General features: G+C 35.0%; 1 protein-coding gene across 2 annotated transcripts in view; it reads left to right on the top strand.

Annotated features, from left to right (window-relative positions):
* The first annotated feature begins 8,123 nt into the window (after positions 1-8,123).
* The window catches only part of LOC104106326 (THO complex subunit 2), a 60,331-nt gene continuing 51,079 nt past the window's right edge, over positions 8,124-17,375 (top strand). For both annotated transcript variants that reach the window (XM_009614849.4, XM_009614850.4), the window contains exons 1-4: positions 8,124-8,451; positions 8,829-8,954; positions 11,529-11,570; positions 17,280-17,339. In XM_009614849.4, coding sequence (XP_009613144.1) covers positions 8,317-8,451; positions 8,829-8,954; positions 11,529-11,570; positions 17,280-17,339 — 363 coding nt within the window. In that variant the 5' untranslated portion in view covers positions 8,124-8,316. The remainder of the gene's footprint in view (positions 8,452-8,828; positions 8,955-11,528; positions 11,571-17,279; positions 17,340-17,375) is intronic.

A 17,375-nucleotide genomic window follows, 5' to 3' on the forward strand; every position in this document is an offset into this window, starting at 1 on the left:
CGTAATTGAATGGGTTGTTGAATTTTGTAAATTTTTTCGGGTTCTGAGGTACGGGCCCGGGTTGGGCTTTTGGCCGGTTTTTGGGCTTTTGATTCAAGATTTGATCCTTTTTGATCGAAATTGATTCCTTTAGCATTATTTGATGTACTTAAGCTATTTTTGGTTAGATTTGGGGACGTTCAGAGGTCGGAAAGTGCGGGATAGAATCCTTGGAGCATCGTTTCGCTTGCTCGGCAGTGGTATTGGCTTATTCGAGGTAAGTAACTCTTCTAATCTTAGAGCTGAAGGTATGAAACCCTGAAATACGTGTTATAAGATTAGTGTTGAGGTGATACACATGCTAGATGACGGGTATGTGGGCATGCACCATATGAATTGAGACTCTGTTGTTCCCATGGCACTGTATAGTGGTCCTACTTTGTTGATACCCGTGTTTTCACCATGTGATAAAGTAGTTAAGCTGTCAATCATGCTAGATATCATGTTTAGGCATTATGTCGATACTGTTTGGACCCATAGTGGTCATTTCTTACTGTCATCTCACTGATTTCATTGATATTTCATACTCAGTCATATCCATGCATTCATACCATATCTCAGTCTCAGATATTATTTATTGATACATCATATCATTGTTGTCGGGCTAGTTTCATGACATTGTAAGCCCGTGAGTGAGACTGGGGAGATTGATGACTGAGTGAGGCCGAGGGCTTGAGTGAGAGTGAGATTTTGGGATTGGGCTGCACGCCGCAGCATATTATATTGATTATATTTTATATGGATCGGGTTGCATGCCGCAACGAGCCTGAGGGCTGTATGTATATGGATCGGGTTGCATGCCGCAACGAGCCTTAGGGCTGTATATATATATATATATATATATATATATATATATATATATATGGATCGAGTTTCACGCCGCAACGAGCCTTATGACTATTTATATATTATGGGATTGGGCTGCAAGCCGCAGCGATATAGCGCTTGGGCTGAATGAGCCCCTCCGGAGTCTGCACATCCCTAGTGAGCGCAGTCGACTATATATATGTGGATCGGGCTGCACGCTGCAGCGGGTATTGTATAGCGCTGAGTGATTGAGTATGCTGAGCATTGAGCATAGTGAGAGAGGATGCGAGACAGTGAGATTGAGTATTCTGAGAGTGTGAGTACATGATTCATCTCTGAGATACATGGCTTTGGCATGCACACATGACATACAGGCATAAAGATGCATTTTTTCTCATGATGTACGGTATCATGTCATTCATGACTTTTTACACATTTTGATATGTGGGCATAGAGAGGTATTTCACACTTGTTATCTGGAAAAAAAATGAAACATCTTATTTATTATGGAAAGGATATTTGGAATTTATATATGTTGGCACATGTACAGTGATTTATATATGTGCTTTGGATTGGGCTTTTATGCCAGGCACCCGTACAATGCTAAGTGTTGTTGTGTGTGATGGTGAGGGCCTTGTTCTAGGCACCGTGAGCGTGCTGAGTGTGGTTATACTTGATGGATTTTACTGTGATGATATTGAGGTGACATGTATATTTGACATGTAGGCATAGAGATGTATTTTTCTCATAGTAGATGGTATATGATATTTGATAACTTGACATGTATGTTGACATGTAGGCATAAAGATGTACTTTCCTCATGCTAATCGGTAAATGAAAAGTCTTATCTGATGTTGGAAATTGGAAAAACATTGTTCTTTTGATAAACTCATGTAAAATTGATTTTTAGTGGTAAGATTTTGGACTTTGACTATTATACTTAAAAAGCATGTCTACTTTTCCGTAACTGTGAACGAGCTGAGTATAATATCTCGTAAGTTATTTACTTTTATTGTCTTCATTATATTGTTATGAATTGTTATTGGCTGTTAGTGTTGGACTCTGACCATTTTTTAAGCTCGTCACTGTTTTCAATCCGAGGTTAGGTTTGTTACTTATTGAGTACATAGAGTCGGTTGTACTCATACTACACTTCTGCATCTTGCATGTAGATCTTGGAGCTGATGCTGTTGTGTATGGATGGAGCTAGCATTGAATATGTACTTGCTTCCGGATATAGCTGCCACTTGTCCTTGGTAACTTTAGATTCGTAATCCATTTATGAACATTCCAAACAGATGTTGTATTTATTGTCATATCAACTTTGTAAATCTAAGTCTTAGTGGCTCGTGAACCAATCCCTGGGATTTTGTATAGAAGTTCAGTTATTTTACTCATTGACTCTTATTATTCTCATTTGAGTTGTGTTGGATGTTATTTGGCTTACCTATCGGCTTGGGTTATGTGTCATCACGGCTAGAAGGATTGTGGATCGTGACACAAGCGAGTGCAACAAGTAATGGACTTGGAAATGAGAACAACGCAGGTGATATTTTCTCATGAGGTGTATGAGAGAAATAAATTGTTTGGATCAAAATGTTGAAAAATTCCATGCTCGGATGGATCAGATCCCGGGGGCACCTGCGGTCCTAAAGGGTCCGGACTCGAAAAAGTATTTTCAGTTGCAGTTCAAATCGAGTGCAACTCCAAAATTGATTCCAAAAAGATTCAAGATGTCGGATATTCCAAAATACGATGGAACATCGGATCCATATGAACACATTACAACTTACACTACAGCTATGAAGGGAAACGACTTAGCTCTACATGAGATCGGCTCAGTCTTGTTAAAGAAATTTGGCGAAACCCTAACAAAAAGGGCTTTAACATGGTACTCACTTTTACTTGAACAATCAATTGATTCTTTTGAAATGCTTGCAGATTCTTTCATCAAAGCTCACACTGGAGCAAGGAAAGTTCAAACTAGAAAACAGATATTTTCAAAATCGCTCAAGGAGACTCAGAGTTGCTACGAGATTTCGTGATCCAATTTCAAAATGAGAGAATGTTGTTTCCGACAGTACCAGATGAATGGGAAGCTGAGCGTTTACCAAGGGTCTTAATCCCTCAAGCTTTGATGCCTCAAGGAAGTTGAAGGAGAGCTTGTTGGAATAGTCAAAGATTCGCGTAGAAGATGATTAGGTAATTATATCGACACATTCTATAGTCCGGAATCAAGGTCAACTAAACTTTGATTGGAGGCATTCCAGACATCGGTTTGAACCATACTCATTAGGATCACAAACTGACAGGAGGCAGGAATGTTGCCGTAGCGAGTCACCGAAAAATAATTAGTAATGTATACAAACGTTGGGGACTGTTGCATCAAAGCAACAGAAATCACAACAATAAGTAGTGGAAGCATATGAAGATGGCTCCGGAACAGTCGGTACAGGATACTGGAGACAACCCGAACTAGCTCCGGAATACATAAAAGGACTGGGGACTTCCAGATCAGTTTCGGGGAAAACAATAATAGAAGGAATCAGAATGAAGAACCGGCTAGACCTAATAAATGTCAGACCGACCACAATTCTATTGCAAGGCATTTTTTGTTCATTTCCTGTAAATTATCATATATGCAAAGTTGTAAACACTTGTGTACGTTCAAGGAATGAAACGAAGTAAAACTTGCACCTTCCAGAATATTCTCGTATATGTCTGAATGAACAAAATAATTCTTAAAATTTGCTCACACTTAATAGCAAATAAGGATTACAAATCCGAACAATTATTCCCGGATGAACAGGAGACTTCCTCTTCATAAGCACCGTAAACATAAGGGCCATCTCTTATAAGGCCATCTAATCAAATGGCTAAAGGTCGGATGCCTTATTTCCCGATCATAAAGTTAACTGTAAGCATTAAATTTTCGGATTTTATTAAAACCAGAAGTACAAAATTTCTAGTCATTAACATCCCCGGTCTCTAAGGCCGTGAGGTTATAAAAGTTTCGGGTACAACAAAAAACCCAATAGTCAAAACTTAAAGTAAAGTTTCAGGTACAACTAAAAACTCAAGTGTCAAAACTTGAGTTTTCTTTTGCAGGTACAATCCAGTTTCACACCTTCTCTGAACTGCCAAGTGCAGGGAGGATACTAATCAATCTTGACAAGTCTCAGATTCCTAATCTTAGGGTTAGGATTGCTAAAAGGAAAGCTTCAGATTGATGAGTATGTTTTCTTTGTTACTACCTATTCTTGCTTGTGGTTGCATCTGTTTGTTTTTCTGTATACTGATAAGGTATTTTCAAGTGGTATTAGCATGCTATCATGCTCATTCTGGTGGTGCTCTTAAGGTATATGGAAACATTAATGCAAGGAGGCAGTGTAGTTTTCATCAAAGAAGAGCTCATCAAGCTATAAGGTCTAGCTTTAGGTCATTATATGTCCTAAGTATGTTATACTGGAAGCGTGTGTATTTAAGATGGAATCCAAAGGTTCTTCATATGTTGTGGTTTGCTATTGTCTATAGGTGCATTGTAATGATATTTTCCAGTGGTATTGGTGTGTTAACATGCCCAGTCTAGAGGTGTTGTTATAATGCATATTGGTTGTTCTAATTGCAGGAATGCTGCCTATATACAGGCTCCTACAGGAAGCTCATGGATCATCCCTTGATCCAGAAGATATGAGCAATCTTCATGTGTGTTTATGGGTCAAATCTGTAGCCTGTCATTGATATATGGAAGAGAGGCATATCATGTTCTATATTATTAATCAGAGGTTGGATGGTGATACTCATACGCATTGTAATTGCATACTGTTTAGTTACTCGGTCATTCCCAGAAGTTGTTGGTGTTGCATGAAGAATCACATTTGCCTTGTCCTTTGGAATGCAAAACTTGGCGCCCGGTGAGAGCTTTGGAGGTACTACATTAGGGTTTTGCACTTGGCTTGTGGATGCACTCAATACCTTATGGTGGGATTTGGCTATTCTATCTATTGTAATGATTGGATTACATATTGTAGCTAGCTGTAGCTTTACATACTTTAGATTTGGTTTTGGACAAATTGTAAACATTGAATTCCTGATTTTTTGGATTATTATATATATATTAGCCACTAGGCATCCAACCTAGTGGTATATTTGCTAAAAAAAGTGTCAAAACTTAAAGATTAAAAGTTTCGGGTGAATACTAAAAACCTGAGATCAAGCTTTCTATGGTGGTAATACTTTTTCAACATGAATCAATCATTGACGAAACATAAATAAGTAACGGATTTGTCATCTGAGTCCTTAAGTTCTGCACTCTTTTTTCCTTCACCTGATTTTTGTTCCGATTGGATTTTTCTGGCAAGGGTTTTTAATGAGGCAGTGATAAGGGTAGAAAGGAGAAAATCTTCTACTTTCCGGTCACATCACAACGAGTAACCGAAAACTGGGGGGACTATCTGTATACAGTAAAAACTGGTCTCAAGAGTTGGGTGAATGAGGAAGCAACACATGTCAATAATGACCAATCAACCATGGTGAAACTGGATACAAACCTGTGGCCGAATAAGAAGCAATTCAAGATATGACCATTATATAAACGTTACAAAAAACCCCAAGATTCCACTGGCCTTTATTAGGTTTTATTACCCTTTATTATTCTTTATTACCTTTGATTTCTTTTTATTATAGCATTGTTAGGGGTAATTACGGGGAATGAATTGTAATCATGCACCCCATAACTCTAGTATAAATGAAGGCTTTTATTTTATTGCAAAATATCAAGAGATACTGATAGCGAAAGACTAATATTCTTTCTCTCAAGCTTTATACAAGTGTTATCGAGATTTTTCAATTATTCTTGATCCCGATGTGAACATTCTGTAGCACAAGCTCTTCAATTATTCTTATTTTACTCGCGTTGCTCTTCATTATTTTATTTTCACGGATCAATTTAATCCACGTGTCTATAAACCACTTTACAAATATAATTGTACCGTTAAACCGGTAAACTATCTAAAAACTCATAACCAATGCGTGATTCGTTTCTCATTTTCTATGTAAGGCGGGTATTCTTTATGTAAGATATATTTGCTTTAAAATCAAAATTTTGACAAAAAATTGTAATAAAAGTATTTCGTGATATGAAGTAGGGTCAAAACTAGTTAGGGACAAAAAGTACTCCACTCCTAAGAAATATAACAATAATCATCTAATCATCTAAATCTAATCTAATCTAATGGATTAAGTGTTAATGGGGGGGGGGGGATTGAGAAGATGCCCACGGCCTTTTCAAGAGGAAAAGCTCAAAACCATACATGATCTTTGGTTTTAGACTCAAAGTCATACATATTCTTTCACATAGAGCACTAATAGTACATTTACTTTAACAAAGTGGTGCACTTTTAGTCATAACACTGAGAAAAAGCCCAAAAACATATATTATCTTTGGCTTTAGATTCAAAGTCATACATATTCTTCCACATGGAGTACTAATAGTCCATTTACTTTAACAAAGTGGTGCAGTCATAACACTAAACACATTTTAATTTTTAACAGAAATCAAAGATATGACAAAATATTTGTTCCCTTTATTTTCTTGTTTACCGAAATAAATAAAGATGAAAGATTTATCTAGATAGCAAATAGTAAATATACATAGAATTTATTTACTATTTATCTATTTACTATACGTAAAATATATATTTTACTAAGAAATGTTAAACACCGTTAATTTTTATTTGCAATAATTTTTTATCTAGATAACCTCAAATGTTATCTAGATTTTTTATTAAATACATAATATTTACTATACGTTGACATAAAATAAATATACGTAAAATCATTGCTGAGAGTAAATAAATATTTACTATACGTTAACATAAAATAAATATATATTTATTAGATTTTTTTATTTTATGGGAGTCAACGTATAGTAAATATACATAAAATAAAAATAAATATTATGTATATAATAAAAAATCTAGATAACATTTGAGGTTATATAGATAAAAATCATTGCAAATAAAAATTAACAGTGTTTAACATTTCTTAGTAAAATGTATATTTATTTTTATTTTATGTATATTTACTATACGTTGACTCCCATAAAATAAAAAAATCTAATAAATATATATTTATTTTATGTCAACGTATATTAAATATTTATTTACTTTCAGCAATGATTTTACGTATATTTATTTTATGTCAACATATCGTAAATATTATGTATATAATAAAAAATCTAGATAACATTTGAGGTTATCTAGATAAAAATCATTGCAAATAAAAATTAACGGTGTTTAACATTTCTTAGTAAAATGTATATTTTACGTATTGTAAATAGATAAATAGTAAATAAATTCTATGTATATTTACTATTTCCTATCTAGATAAATATGTCATCTTTATTTCTTTCGGTAAACAAGAAAATAAAGGGAACATATATTTTGTCAGATCTTAGATTTATGTTAAAAATTAAAATATGTTTAGTGTTATTGACTAAAAGTGCACCACTTTATTAAAGTAAATGGACTATTAGTGCTCCACGTGGAAGAATATGTATGACTTTGAGTCTAAAGCCAAAGATAATGTATGTTTTTGAATTTTTTCTCAGTGTTATGACTAAAAGTGTACCACTTTATTAAAGTAAATGTTCTATTAGTGCTCCACGCGAAAGAATATGTATGACTTTGAGCTATCGTTTGGCAATAGATTCTCAAATTTGTTCTGAAAAATCTGATTTGGGTGAAGTTTGGTTTGAAGATAAAATGTATTTGGACATAAGTTTTCAAAACATATTTTCCAAATTTATTTTGGAAAAATATGAAATATGACTTATACCCACAAGTTCTAAAAACTATCACAAATACCCAACAATACTATTATCAATAACATTCATTATATTATCGTAAATTATAGTCCTGAACATAAATAAATTTGATACAAAATTATTATTTTTATAATGAATTACATGATACACTATCAGGTGACCGAGAAGACGAACCAACATTGTTATAAAATAATAAATGATGAGCTCTTTTATAAAATACAAAAGTTTGGGACAATTTTTTAAAAATATAATAGTGATATTTTGGCCCAAAACTAGCTATTGAGCTGGTTTTGAGATTTAGAATTTGGGAGTTTGCTAAAATATAGGTAAAATCTATGGCCAAATATGTGTTTGTCAAATAAAACCTAAATTTATTTTGGCAAAACTATGGCCAAAACGGTTACCGAGTGTAAAGCAAAAGATCCTGTATGGTTTTGGGTCTTTTCTCGCCTTTTCAACACCAAAATAGGTGAACCGTAAAAAACAGTTAAAAAGAGGAATCGGGAAATTTCTTGACATTCCATTTTCTCTGAAACCCTAGAGAACCACTCCGTATCATGGAAAAACCCTCAAATTAGGGTTTGGGTTTTCTTTTCAATTCTCAACGGCTTTATCTTCTTAACCAGCAAAGCAAGTGCGAAAAAATGTCAGTTTTAGGTTTGGAGTTTTTGTTCGTTACAGAGGAGTGCATCAAAGAGTTGAAAAATGGCAACAGCAGCTTCAAGTTCTCTGAACCGCTTCCCACTCTGCGCTTTCTCTATGAGCTCTGCTCCGTTATGGTATTCTTTTATTCATCTTTGCTTTTCTATCCCCCCAAAACCATCCTCATTACTATGCAATTGAGTAAAAATTTCATGCAATGTTTTTGAAATATTAGTTGCCTTTTTGCTAACAAACTGATCTTTTACGAAAGAAACAACTGATTATTAGATAATTGATGAAAAATTTAATCAATTTCTTGAATTAATAGTTGGTTCTTTCTTACAAGGTACGTATTTTCTGTTTGTAAGTTTACTGATTTTAGAAACATACTGATTAGATCACATAAAAGAATTCAAACCAAACAGGCGCTTAAAGGATATTTTTGTTAACGTTGATGGACATTGGTTTATTACTTTGAGGAGGTTTGTGGATTGATTGTTTTGGGCCGTTTTAGGTTTGTGGTGAATTGCCCATTCAGAAATGTAAAGTGGCATTGGAGTCTGTGGAGTTTGTGGATTATGCTTCCCAGGAGGAGCTAGGGTCGAGTTTGGCTGATATTGTTAGCCAAATGGCTCAGGATGTGAGTTTTCATATTCCACTTTCTTCTTTTTGTTCTGCTGTCTTAATCCTGAAATTACTGTCCTTAATGTTTACCTTTTCAAGTCAATTTGACCATATTTTGGACTTAAGTTTGACATTGATATGTCAGGTTAGGAAATGAGATGTTGCGATCTCGAAACTAAATGAGAAGTCCTATTTGTTCCAAGTTCTCCAATCCATATAAAATGATATGTTAGTACAAAAAAAAAAGATATCTTAGTACACTTAAAAACCTTAATGAGCACCAACCCTGCCGCAGATAAAAGTATGGTATTTAAGTGGAGAAGGTGTAGAGCCCTGGTCCCATTGTCCACCGAGAAACTGCAGAAGGGACTGCGAGTCTCAATATCTATTCCCTGCAAAGGTAGCTTGATTTTGCTTCCCAATTTGCCCTACTTTTACCATAGAAATTGGTTGCTACTTTGTCCAACATGAGGAGCAATATCTTGGGCTAGCAACTCTGTTTTGGTTAAATGATTTCCTTATTATTATAACACAAATTTCCTGTATTCCTTAGCCTAATTATGAGAATAAGATAAAGAATGCGAGTGTCAATGTCTATCTCTTGGACTGTTATCTCCTTCTTGTTCGAGATACTGAAATTCGGGAATGCTAGTCTCGATGTCTATTCCCTACACAGGTAGCTGATTCTTCTTCCACCCCCTCCATATGCGCTACTTTTACCACAGAAATTGGTCGCTACTTTGTCCAACACAAGGAGCAATATCTAGGGCTAGCAAAGGTGTGCTGGTTGAACGATTTCCTCATTAAAATAACACAGACTTCCTGTATTCTTCATCTTAATTATGAGAACTTTCCTTGATTTTTCATATTATATAAATTGCCTCATTTTAGGTTGTGTAACTTGACTAGTTTCGATGATTTGAATGGACTGATTTTTCTGACATTTGAAATGCAGAGACATTTTTTTGAAGGAAAATTATTCAAATTCCACTTGTCATAGTTTCTAATAAAGGAGTTTAAACATATAATTTTTCTTGAAAAACCTTATTATATACTCACTATACTTTAAAAGGTAGAAGATTTTCTGAAAAATCTCTTTTCAGTAATGTTGCTACAATACATAAATTTCAATTGAAAATTATTCAAGGCAATTATGTCAATGACTTCTCGGAAGAGCTAATGCTCTCCCATATCATTTCTGGTAACTTTTTTTCCCCCTTAAAACCCTTCAATTCCAATAAATTTATTTTACTATTTCTAGCTTTGTTTCTACATAATAAACTTTCCTGCATACATCTTTCATCCACATGTTAAAAGGATACTGAAATTATGGACTGAATGTGAAATCAGTTAGTTTTACTTTTTGTTAGAGAAGGCTTAGTAGTGAAAGTACAAAACAAATTATAAATTTAAATGACAAAATGATAAACTTTAGCCAATATTTGGTAAATCAGAAAAAGGAAAAAAAAACTTAACACTTATTACTTGTAAAAGTAAGACTAGCATGATATGAGATAGTTTTGTTACACATTTAGAAGGTAGAAGATGGCCGTGTACTTTGAATTCCACAGAGATATCTGCTAGAGGAGATTTAAGTAACTAGTCCCCATAAATATAGTGCAGCGTCTTGGTAAGCATAATATCTACGACATATAACATAGAAAAGCATTCAAAAAGTCCGCTATGTGATCTTGTGTTTTTTTCCTATCGTCTATTTGTATTCTAAAGCCTTACAAATCTTTTAAATAGAGAGTGGTGGAAACTATGCTCAGGATAAAAGAATGAAGGAAACATGATTAGCAGTAATTCAAGTGACACTTTTCTTTGGAATGTTCTCAAGATATGTGACACGTATGTACGGGCAATATTCTATACAACTCTCACAAGTTACAAGAATCAAAATTCATTTAATGATATAGATGTAGACCATGATGATTTTCGTATTAAACCAACTATCAATATGTCTTACTCTTTTATGGAAAATTTGGCTTTCGGATTCAGATGGCCTCTTCATATAAGGATCCTTTTAATTATTAAAGGAACCATTTGGTTCAGAAACCAAATTTTGGTTTCTAAACAACATTTGGTTACGAAACCAACTTGCAACTTGGCTAAAACCGAAGGAGTCCATTATCAAAAGTAGGCCCCTTTTCAATTGCAATGCTGCCTGTCTTTTTTGACAATTGCAAAATTGCAGTACTATCCTGATTTTTTCTTAAGCTAAAACCTATTCCAAATGCTTAATTGTTTTCCAAGAAAACCGATTCTTCAAAATCAATCCAGATTCCAGAGCATAGGTTCTACAATTCAAATTTAGACCCTAGTTTCTACATAATTTTCATAAAATCACTCTACACATATGTTAATATGGTTTATATAATTCTTTTGGTTTCACATATCAAACAAGAGAACAATTTCAATAAACCTTTTTTTTAATGGGAGATCATCATTACTTCATAGTTTTTAGCAAAAAATTGCAAAACAGTTGGCTCTTGTTCCTCGCCAATCCACTTACTAATATGTAATGACATTTTTAAAATTCTTTTACGATACTTATCATACTGATATGTTGGAAATATTTTGTTTGCAGCTTTCGATGCCGGGAGAAAATCGTCAGCGTCTTATCAAGCTGGTTAGCCAGAGATTTCTCCCTTTATTCTTTTGTGTGCCTTAATCGTGTCTTTTTTTGAGACAGTTTAGCATTTGAGGCTATTATTATTATTATTATGATTTTTTTTTTTTTTTGGGATAAGGTAAGTGAAATGTCTTCAAAATTGCATCAAGAAGATGCATAAATTTTAAAAAAGGGAAAATGTCAGCTGTAATACAAAAGAGACTATCATAAGGCTAAGGAGCTGACAAATCCAGAAACATATCGGAGTTATTTACAGGAGAGATTCACCCAACCAAAAAGGTTAACCGAACATCAAGCTTTCAGATAGCTTGTAGGAGTTGAAATACCATCGAGACATTTGCGGTTTATTTCAATCCAAATGCACCAAAAGATATAGGCAGGCACCATGAGTTAGATGTGCTTGATGGCTTTGTCAACTCGCATGAGACCCCATGCTTCATAAAGCTCTTTGATTGAATTAGACATAGACCAATTCAGTCCAAAAATGGTTAAGAACATGTTCCATATGTCTGCTGCTAGGTGGCAGTGAATGAACAAGTGGGATGGACTCTGAACTTGTGTGGCACATGTTGCATCATTGGCTAGTTGGAAACCTCTTTTGGTTAGGTTATCCTGGTTAAGCATGCTCCATTTAATACTTCCCAGCAAAAGCACATAACCTTAGTCCTCTAGATTAATTTCCAAGGCCATAGGTGTGTTAGAACTTTGTTGTAGCTCATCTCTGCATAGGCTGCTTTAATTGAGTATACTCCTCTAGTATTACCTCACTTCAATCTATCTACTGCTCGGTTGTTCACTGGATGAGACTCCAAACTTCCAAGAAGAGCCATTAAGTCATCAATTTCCCAATCCTGCAGATGCCTTCTCAATGATGGGCTCCGAGTGTTGCCCTCCCTGTTTTGTGTTACGGAGGAGTCAGGCTTATTTACAATAAGAAACAGACTAGGGAAGGTTTCTTTTAGTGGTGTGTTTCCTATCTATTTGTCCTTCCAGAATTTTATGTTGACCCCATTCCCCGCCTGGGAAGAGGTGTTGGATGAGAACTGATCCAGAAGGGCACTGATACTCTTCCATAGCCCAGTACCTTGAAGTGTCCTGACAGGTTTGGTACACCAGTGGTCGGAGCATCCATACTTAGCTGTGATTACATCTTTCCAAAGGCCAGCCTCTTCTTGATTGTATCTCTAGTGCCATTTCATTAGCATGCTTCTACTGTGAACGACCAAGTCCTTCACCCCAAGCCCTCCCAGTGATTTAGGAAGAATAACCTTGGGACATTTCACCAGATGAAACTTGTGATCCTGGTTATTACCTTCCCATAAAAAGGATCTCCTGATTCTGTCTAGCTGCTTCTGCACCTTAGCTGGAATAGGAAAGAGTGACATAAAATAGGTGAGGATGCTATCCAAGATATTGTGTATGAGAGTCAACCTGCCACCTAAAGATAGATACTTTCTCTGCCATGATGCCAGCCTTTTTTCCATTTAACTTGTCAAAAAAGTCTCAAGCTATCAAAGTGGGTCAAGTCTTAGGATGGAGGAAATAAAGAGTAGTACATCGGTTATTGTGTGCTATTTTGTTGTGAAACCCATTCTTCAATTCTGGAAAAGTTGAGGTTTGCCATTGTTGACTTGGGAGAAGTATGGTGCTAGATAGGATTTAGACTTTAATGGTGGATGTGATTGTTTATCTTTGTAAGTTTCAGCCACATAGTGGTTGCTGTTGGTACTCTTAGCTGGTACTTTTTAATAACACAGTTAACATCTATTATTTCAGAGAACTCCCTCATGGCCCTTGAAAATGAATCCTCATGGCCCTTGAATCAAATTTCTGTCTAGCTACTTTATGTAGGACATAATCTCTATCCTTGAAAGTGACTTTGCTTGTGTAATAACCTATTTTGTTGAGGAACGTTGACAACACAAAGGATGGGAAGATCCACGAACTTGAGGAAATAATTAAAAGGAAATGCGGAAGCAATGAGTTTTTGCCTAAAATCATCCTTGATCTATGCCCCAAACTTAAAGTACATGCTTGTATTATCATATTGAGCAAAAAAATCCTTAAACTATCAAAAAATCAACAGCTTTCATCCAATGGTTAAGAAATGTTAAAAAACTAACGGTGCACAGCCAAAAGCTCCTAAAACCCCACCTTCTCTCGTGTTGCTTTTAGGAAAAATATCCATGGTTTGTCTTCTGGAAGTGAAGGCTAGAAAAAAACCTATCCAGGTAATTGCCGAGAAAGCATAATGAGTATTAGACTTTTAGAATTCATCGCACATCTATACGAGCTGCATTGGTAAAAGGGCCGCGTTGAAAACTGTCAAAGCAACAATAAGAAACTCTTCATCTTCCCAAAAAAGGGCGTAGCAAAGGCAATAATAAAGGCTTTGTTCCCTCTGAAGGCAGTACTGGTGTAGCCTCCTCATCCTCTAAATAATCTCCCCATATCTCTTCTTCTTCACAATGAAGAGCAGTGGCACCAAATTTATTTCCATCTAGATTAGTTAGTTTTAATCAGTGCTGCCTTCGAATATCCATCTTCCCCTTTTCAAAATGCACTTTATACTAATGGTAACTAAACATGACATTGGAGCATCTAATATGTTCGAAGTCCAGAAGGCTTCTCATATAGGCGTAAAATACATTGAATCATTTTCAACAGAGAAAAATACTCGCATCTTTTATTCTGTTTTCTTTAATAACAAGATTTGAATGGCTTTTTTTTATGGGAGAAGTTCATTAGTTTCACCGCGCTGCCACTGGTGAACTCTGTAATGGTCGAACCTTGATGTTCAGATATTTCAATTACATGCCCATATACAATCAGCTAACAAACTCCACGACAAAAACCAAACCAGTTCTTTGGGCGTCGTCCCTTCAACTGTTATTTCTGTCAGCAGGGAATAAATCTAACGCGATGTTCTAATGTCACTTTATCTAAAAGGAAAGATCGATTAAGATAGTTCTTGATAGTGATCAATGTGTTCTATTGCCATCTTCATGTGAGATGGAGTAGAAGAAGGAATCATTAATATAGTTTTTGATGCTGGATTTCTCTTTTTTTCTTTTTTCGCTTTCATGTTATCTCTGTCTCAAACCAAAGAAAGAAGAAAGAAAGAAAAATCAGAGGAGGAGAAAGGAAGGAAGAAAAGAAAGAGATTTTGCCAGAGTGATGATCTCCCGGAAGGAAATGAAAGAAGATGGGTTTACGAGTTAGGTTTTTGTTGTGTGCCGTTTTTAACATTTTCTAACGGTGGATGAAAGTTGCTAAGTTCTTGTATAGTTTAGGGATGTTTTTTGTTTATATGATAGTACAAGGATGTACCTTAGGTTTAGGGCATAGTTCAAGGATGTTTTTAGCCTAAAACTCCGGAAGTAATGAATAATAATTAATTAAAACAAGAGGATATGTGGAAATTCAAGCAAAAAGATCCAAAAATTCCAAGAAATAGTTAATTTGGGGTTTGAGAAAATCCAAGTACAACGTATTGATTATCAAAAGAATCAAACGCCTTTATTTGAGATATGAATCAAAACTTAGATTCTGACCAGTGACCTTGACAGTTTCATGAGTAACGTTAGACAACAATTAGTAATGGTGCTAACCGCCTTCTAAGAATACCAAGAAGAAGGAATCAGAGATATCAAAGAATAATTTATCTTACTACCTTGAACTATGAACTAATTTAGGTTGAAAGATAAATCCGAAAGTAAAAATCACTAAAAGTTCAAAAGAACTCTCAATGTAATATCATTCACCGGAGTTAAGTTTTTACACTGAAAGAAAGCACTCCTATTTATAGGAGAAAAAGAGGTGGTTGCCAACCCTAATAAAAAGACAACCCAAAAAATACCTAGAAGGATAATATAGAACTAGGAAATAAAAAGGGCTTTTTTCATTTTTGTCCCGTTGGCCAAAACTAAATACAGGCGCCTAGCCAACATATACAAAATATATAGACTAATTATGTATATAATATATGTATTATATGTATATTTATGTAGATTATATATGTATATTGATGTATGCAACACGTATATTATATTTGTATACAAGATGTATATTATATGCATATTTTATATATTTAATAAACAATACATATACATTTTTGGCTATTATTTTGGATGGCAGCCCAAGAAGGTATTTATCCCAAATATATGGATGGCTCCAATTCCCTAGGTAGGGTGACTTCAAATCCATAGGTAGGGTGGCTCGAAATTCCTAGAGATCAATATGAGGGTGAAGATCAACTATTGAGTTTGAACTTCAATTGCAATGCTGATTCAATTATATTTGAATTTCTTCTCTAGCTATTAAATCACTAAATTGATATAAGAAGCGAACTATCACAAAGTTAATTCAAGTTGGGAAAATACCAGAGTTGTGCCCCACCCGCGAGTTCTAATGTCTAAACCAATATAATTGATTGCTTAAATCACTTGATACGTTATCAATGGTCATAATTCCTCGTTACCCACTGTTAACTTTCCAAATAGTAGTGAGTTTATCCCCAAATTAGCTTTCCCAAGCTCAAATGAGGTGCTTTAAAAACCAATTAACATGACCACAAGGAGAGATTAACACTATTCCTAGTCAGTTTCAACAGATTGGATTTACCTATTCCTAGATTCTCCCCATTCCCTGTCAATTGATCAATATCCAGGTCCAATATTACCTTCCCAAGTAATTATTAAGATAAACGGGGTGTAAATAATTGTGGCCCTCACTCATTCAACAATTAAGCATAGAATCAATTGATTGAAGATAGAATCAAGCATAAACAATCAATACATTATCAACACATTAACACTTGGTGACACTTGGTGTTGGGATTTCAACTCTAGCTAAAAGATTAGCTACTCATATTGAAAATGAAAAGAAAACACAAACTAGTAATGAAAACATAATGGGTAAATTGGAAATGAATCAAACTAGTAAATGAAGATCAGTTTGCTATGAAGCTTTATTAAGGATGAAGAATAGGTGCTCCTTTTAGCTTTCGAGCTGAAGAATCACCTACCAATTCATATATCTGCTATTTATACCCCTCCAAAAAGCCTTGGTCGAGTTTCCTAATCTGTCCTTCTGAAATTCATTTGAACACAAGGTACGATCGCATCATGCTCTGGCAATCACGATTTTAGTAACTTCAGCTCATTGGTTTGGCCAGTCTTTAAGACACACGATCACATATGTCCCTCTGGCAGTCGCAAATTTGAGAACTTCATTTGTTTTTCCATCCTTCAGGTACTATCGCATATGTCCATTCGTCGATCTCGAATTTTAGAATTGAAGCTTACTTTTTTCAACTATTAGCCCTCCGCTGATTGCGATATTGCTCTGGCATTCGCTAATTTGTGAAATTTGACTCCATAACATCTGATTTCAGCTTGTTTTTACTTTAATCACTCCTTCCAACAATCAGTCACCACAAAAAACCTGCATAAAACATTTAGTCATCAATTTCTACTTCATAACGTTGCTCTTAACATTAAATCCCATAGATTCAGGCATTGATAAGTTGATTTTATCAACCTATCAAGGCGTAATAGTCGTAGTAGCTGTTGCTGTATCTTTCTTCCTGTTTATCTTCTTTTCTGTTAATTCTTGTTCTGCAGACCTTACTTCGAAGTCGAAAGTCATCATGAATTATCATGTTTTTTTTGGTCTTTACATAAAATTGGTTCGTCTTCTTTATAGGCAAAATGGCTCGTGGAATCTGCTTTGGTTCCTTTGAGATTTCTTCTGGAGCGATGTGAGGTACCTTTTTTCTTGTTGCCTGCTTAGATATGTGAG

Source organism: Nicotiana tomentosiformis, chromosome 10 (assembly GCF_000390325.3).
Source record: "Nicotiana tomentosiformis chromosome 10, ASM39032v3, whole genome shotgun sequence".
In the NCBI taxonomy this organism is placed as follows: Eukaryota; Viridiplantae; Streptophyta; class Magnoliopsida; order Solanales; family Solanaceae; genus Nicotiana; species Nicotiana tomentosiformis.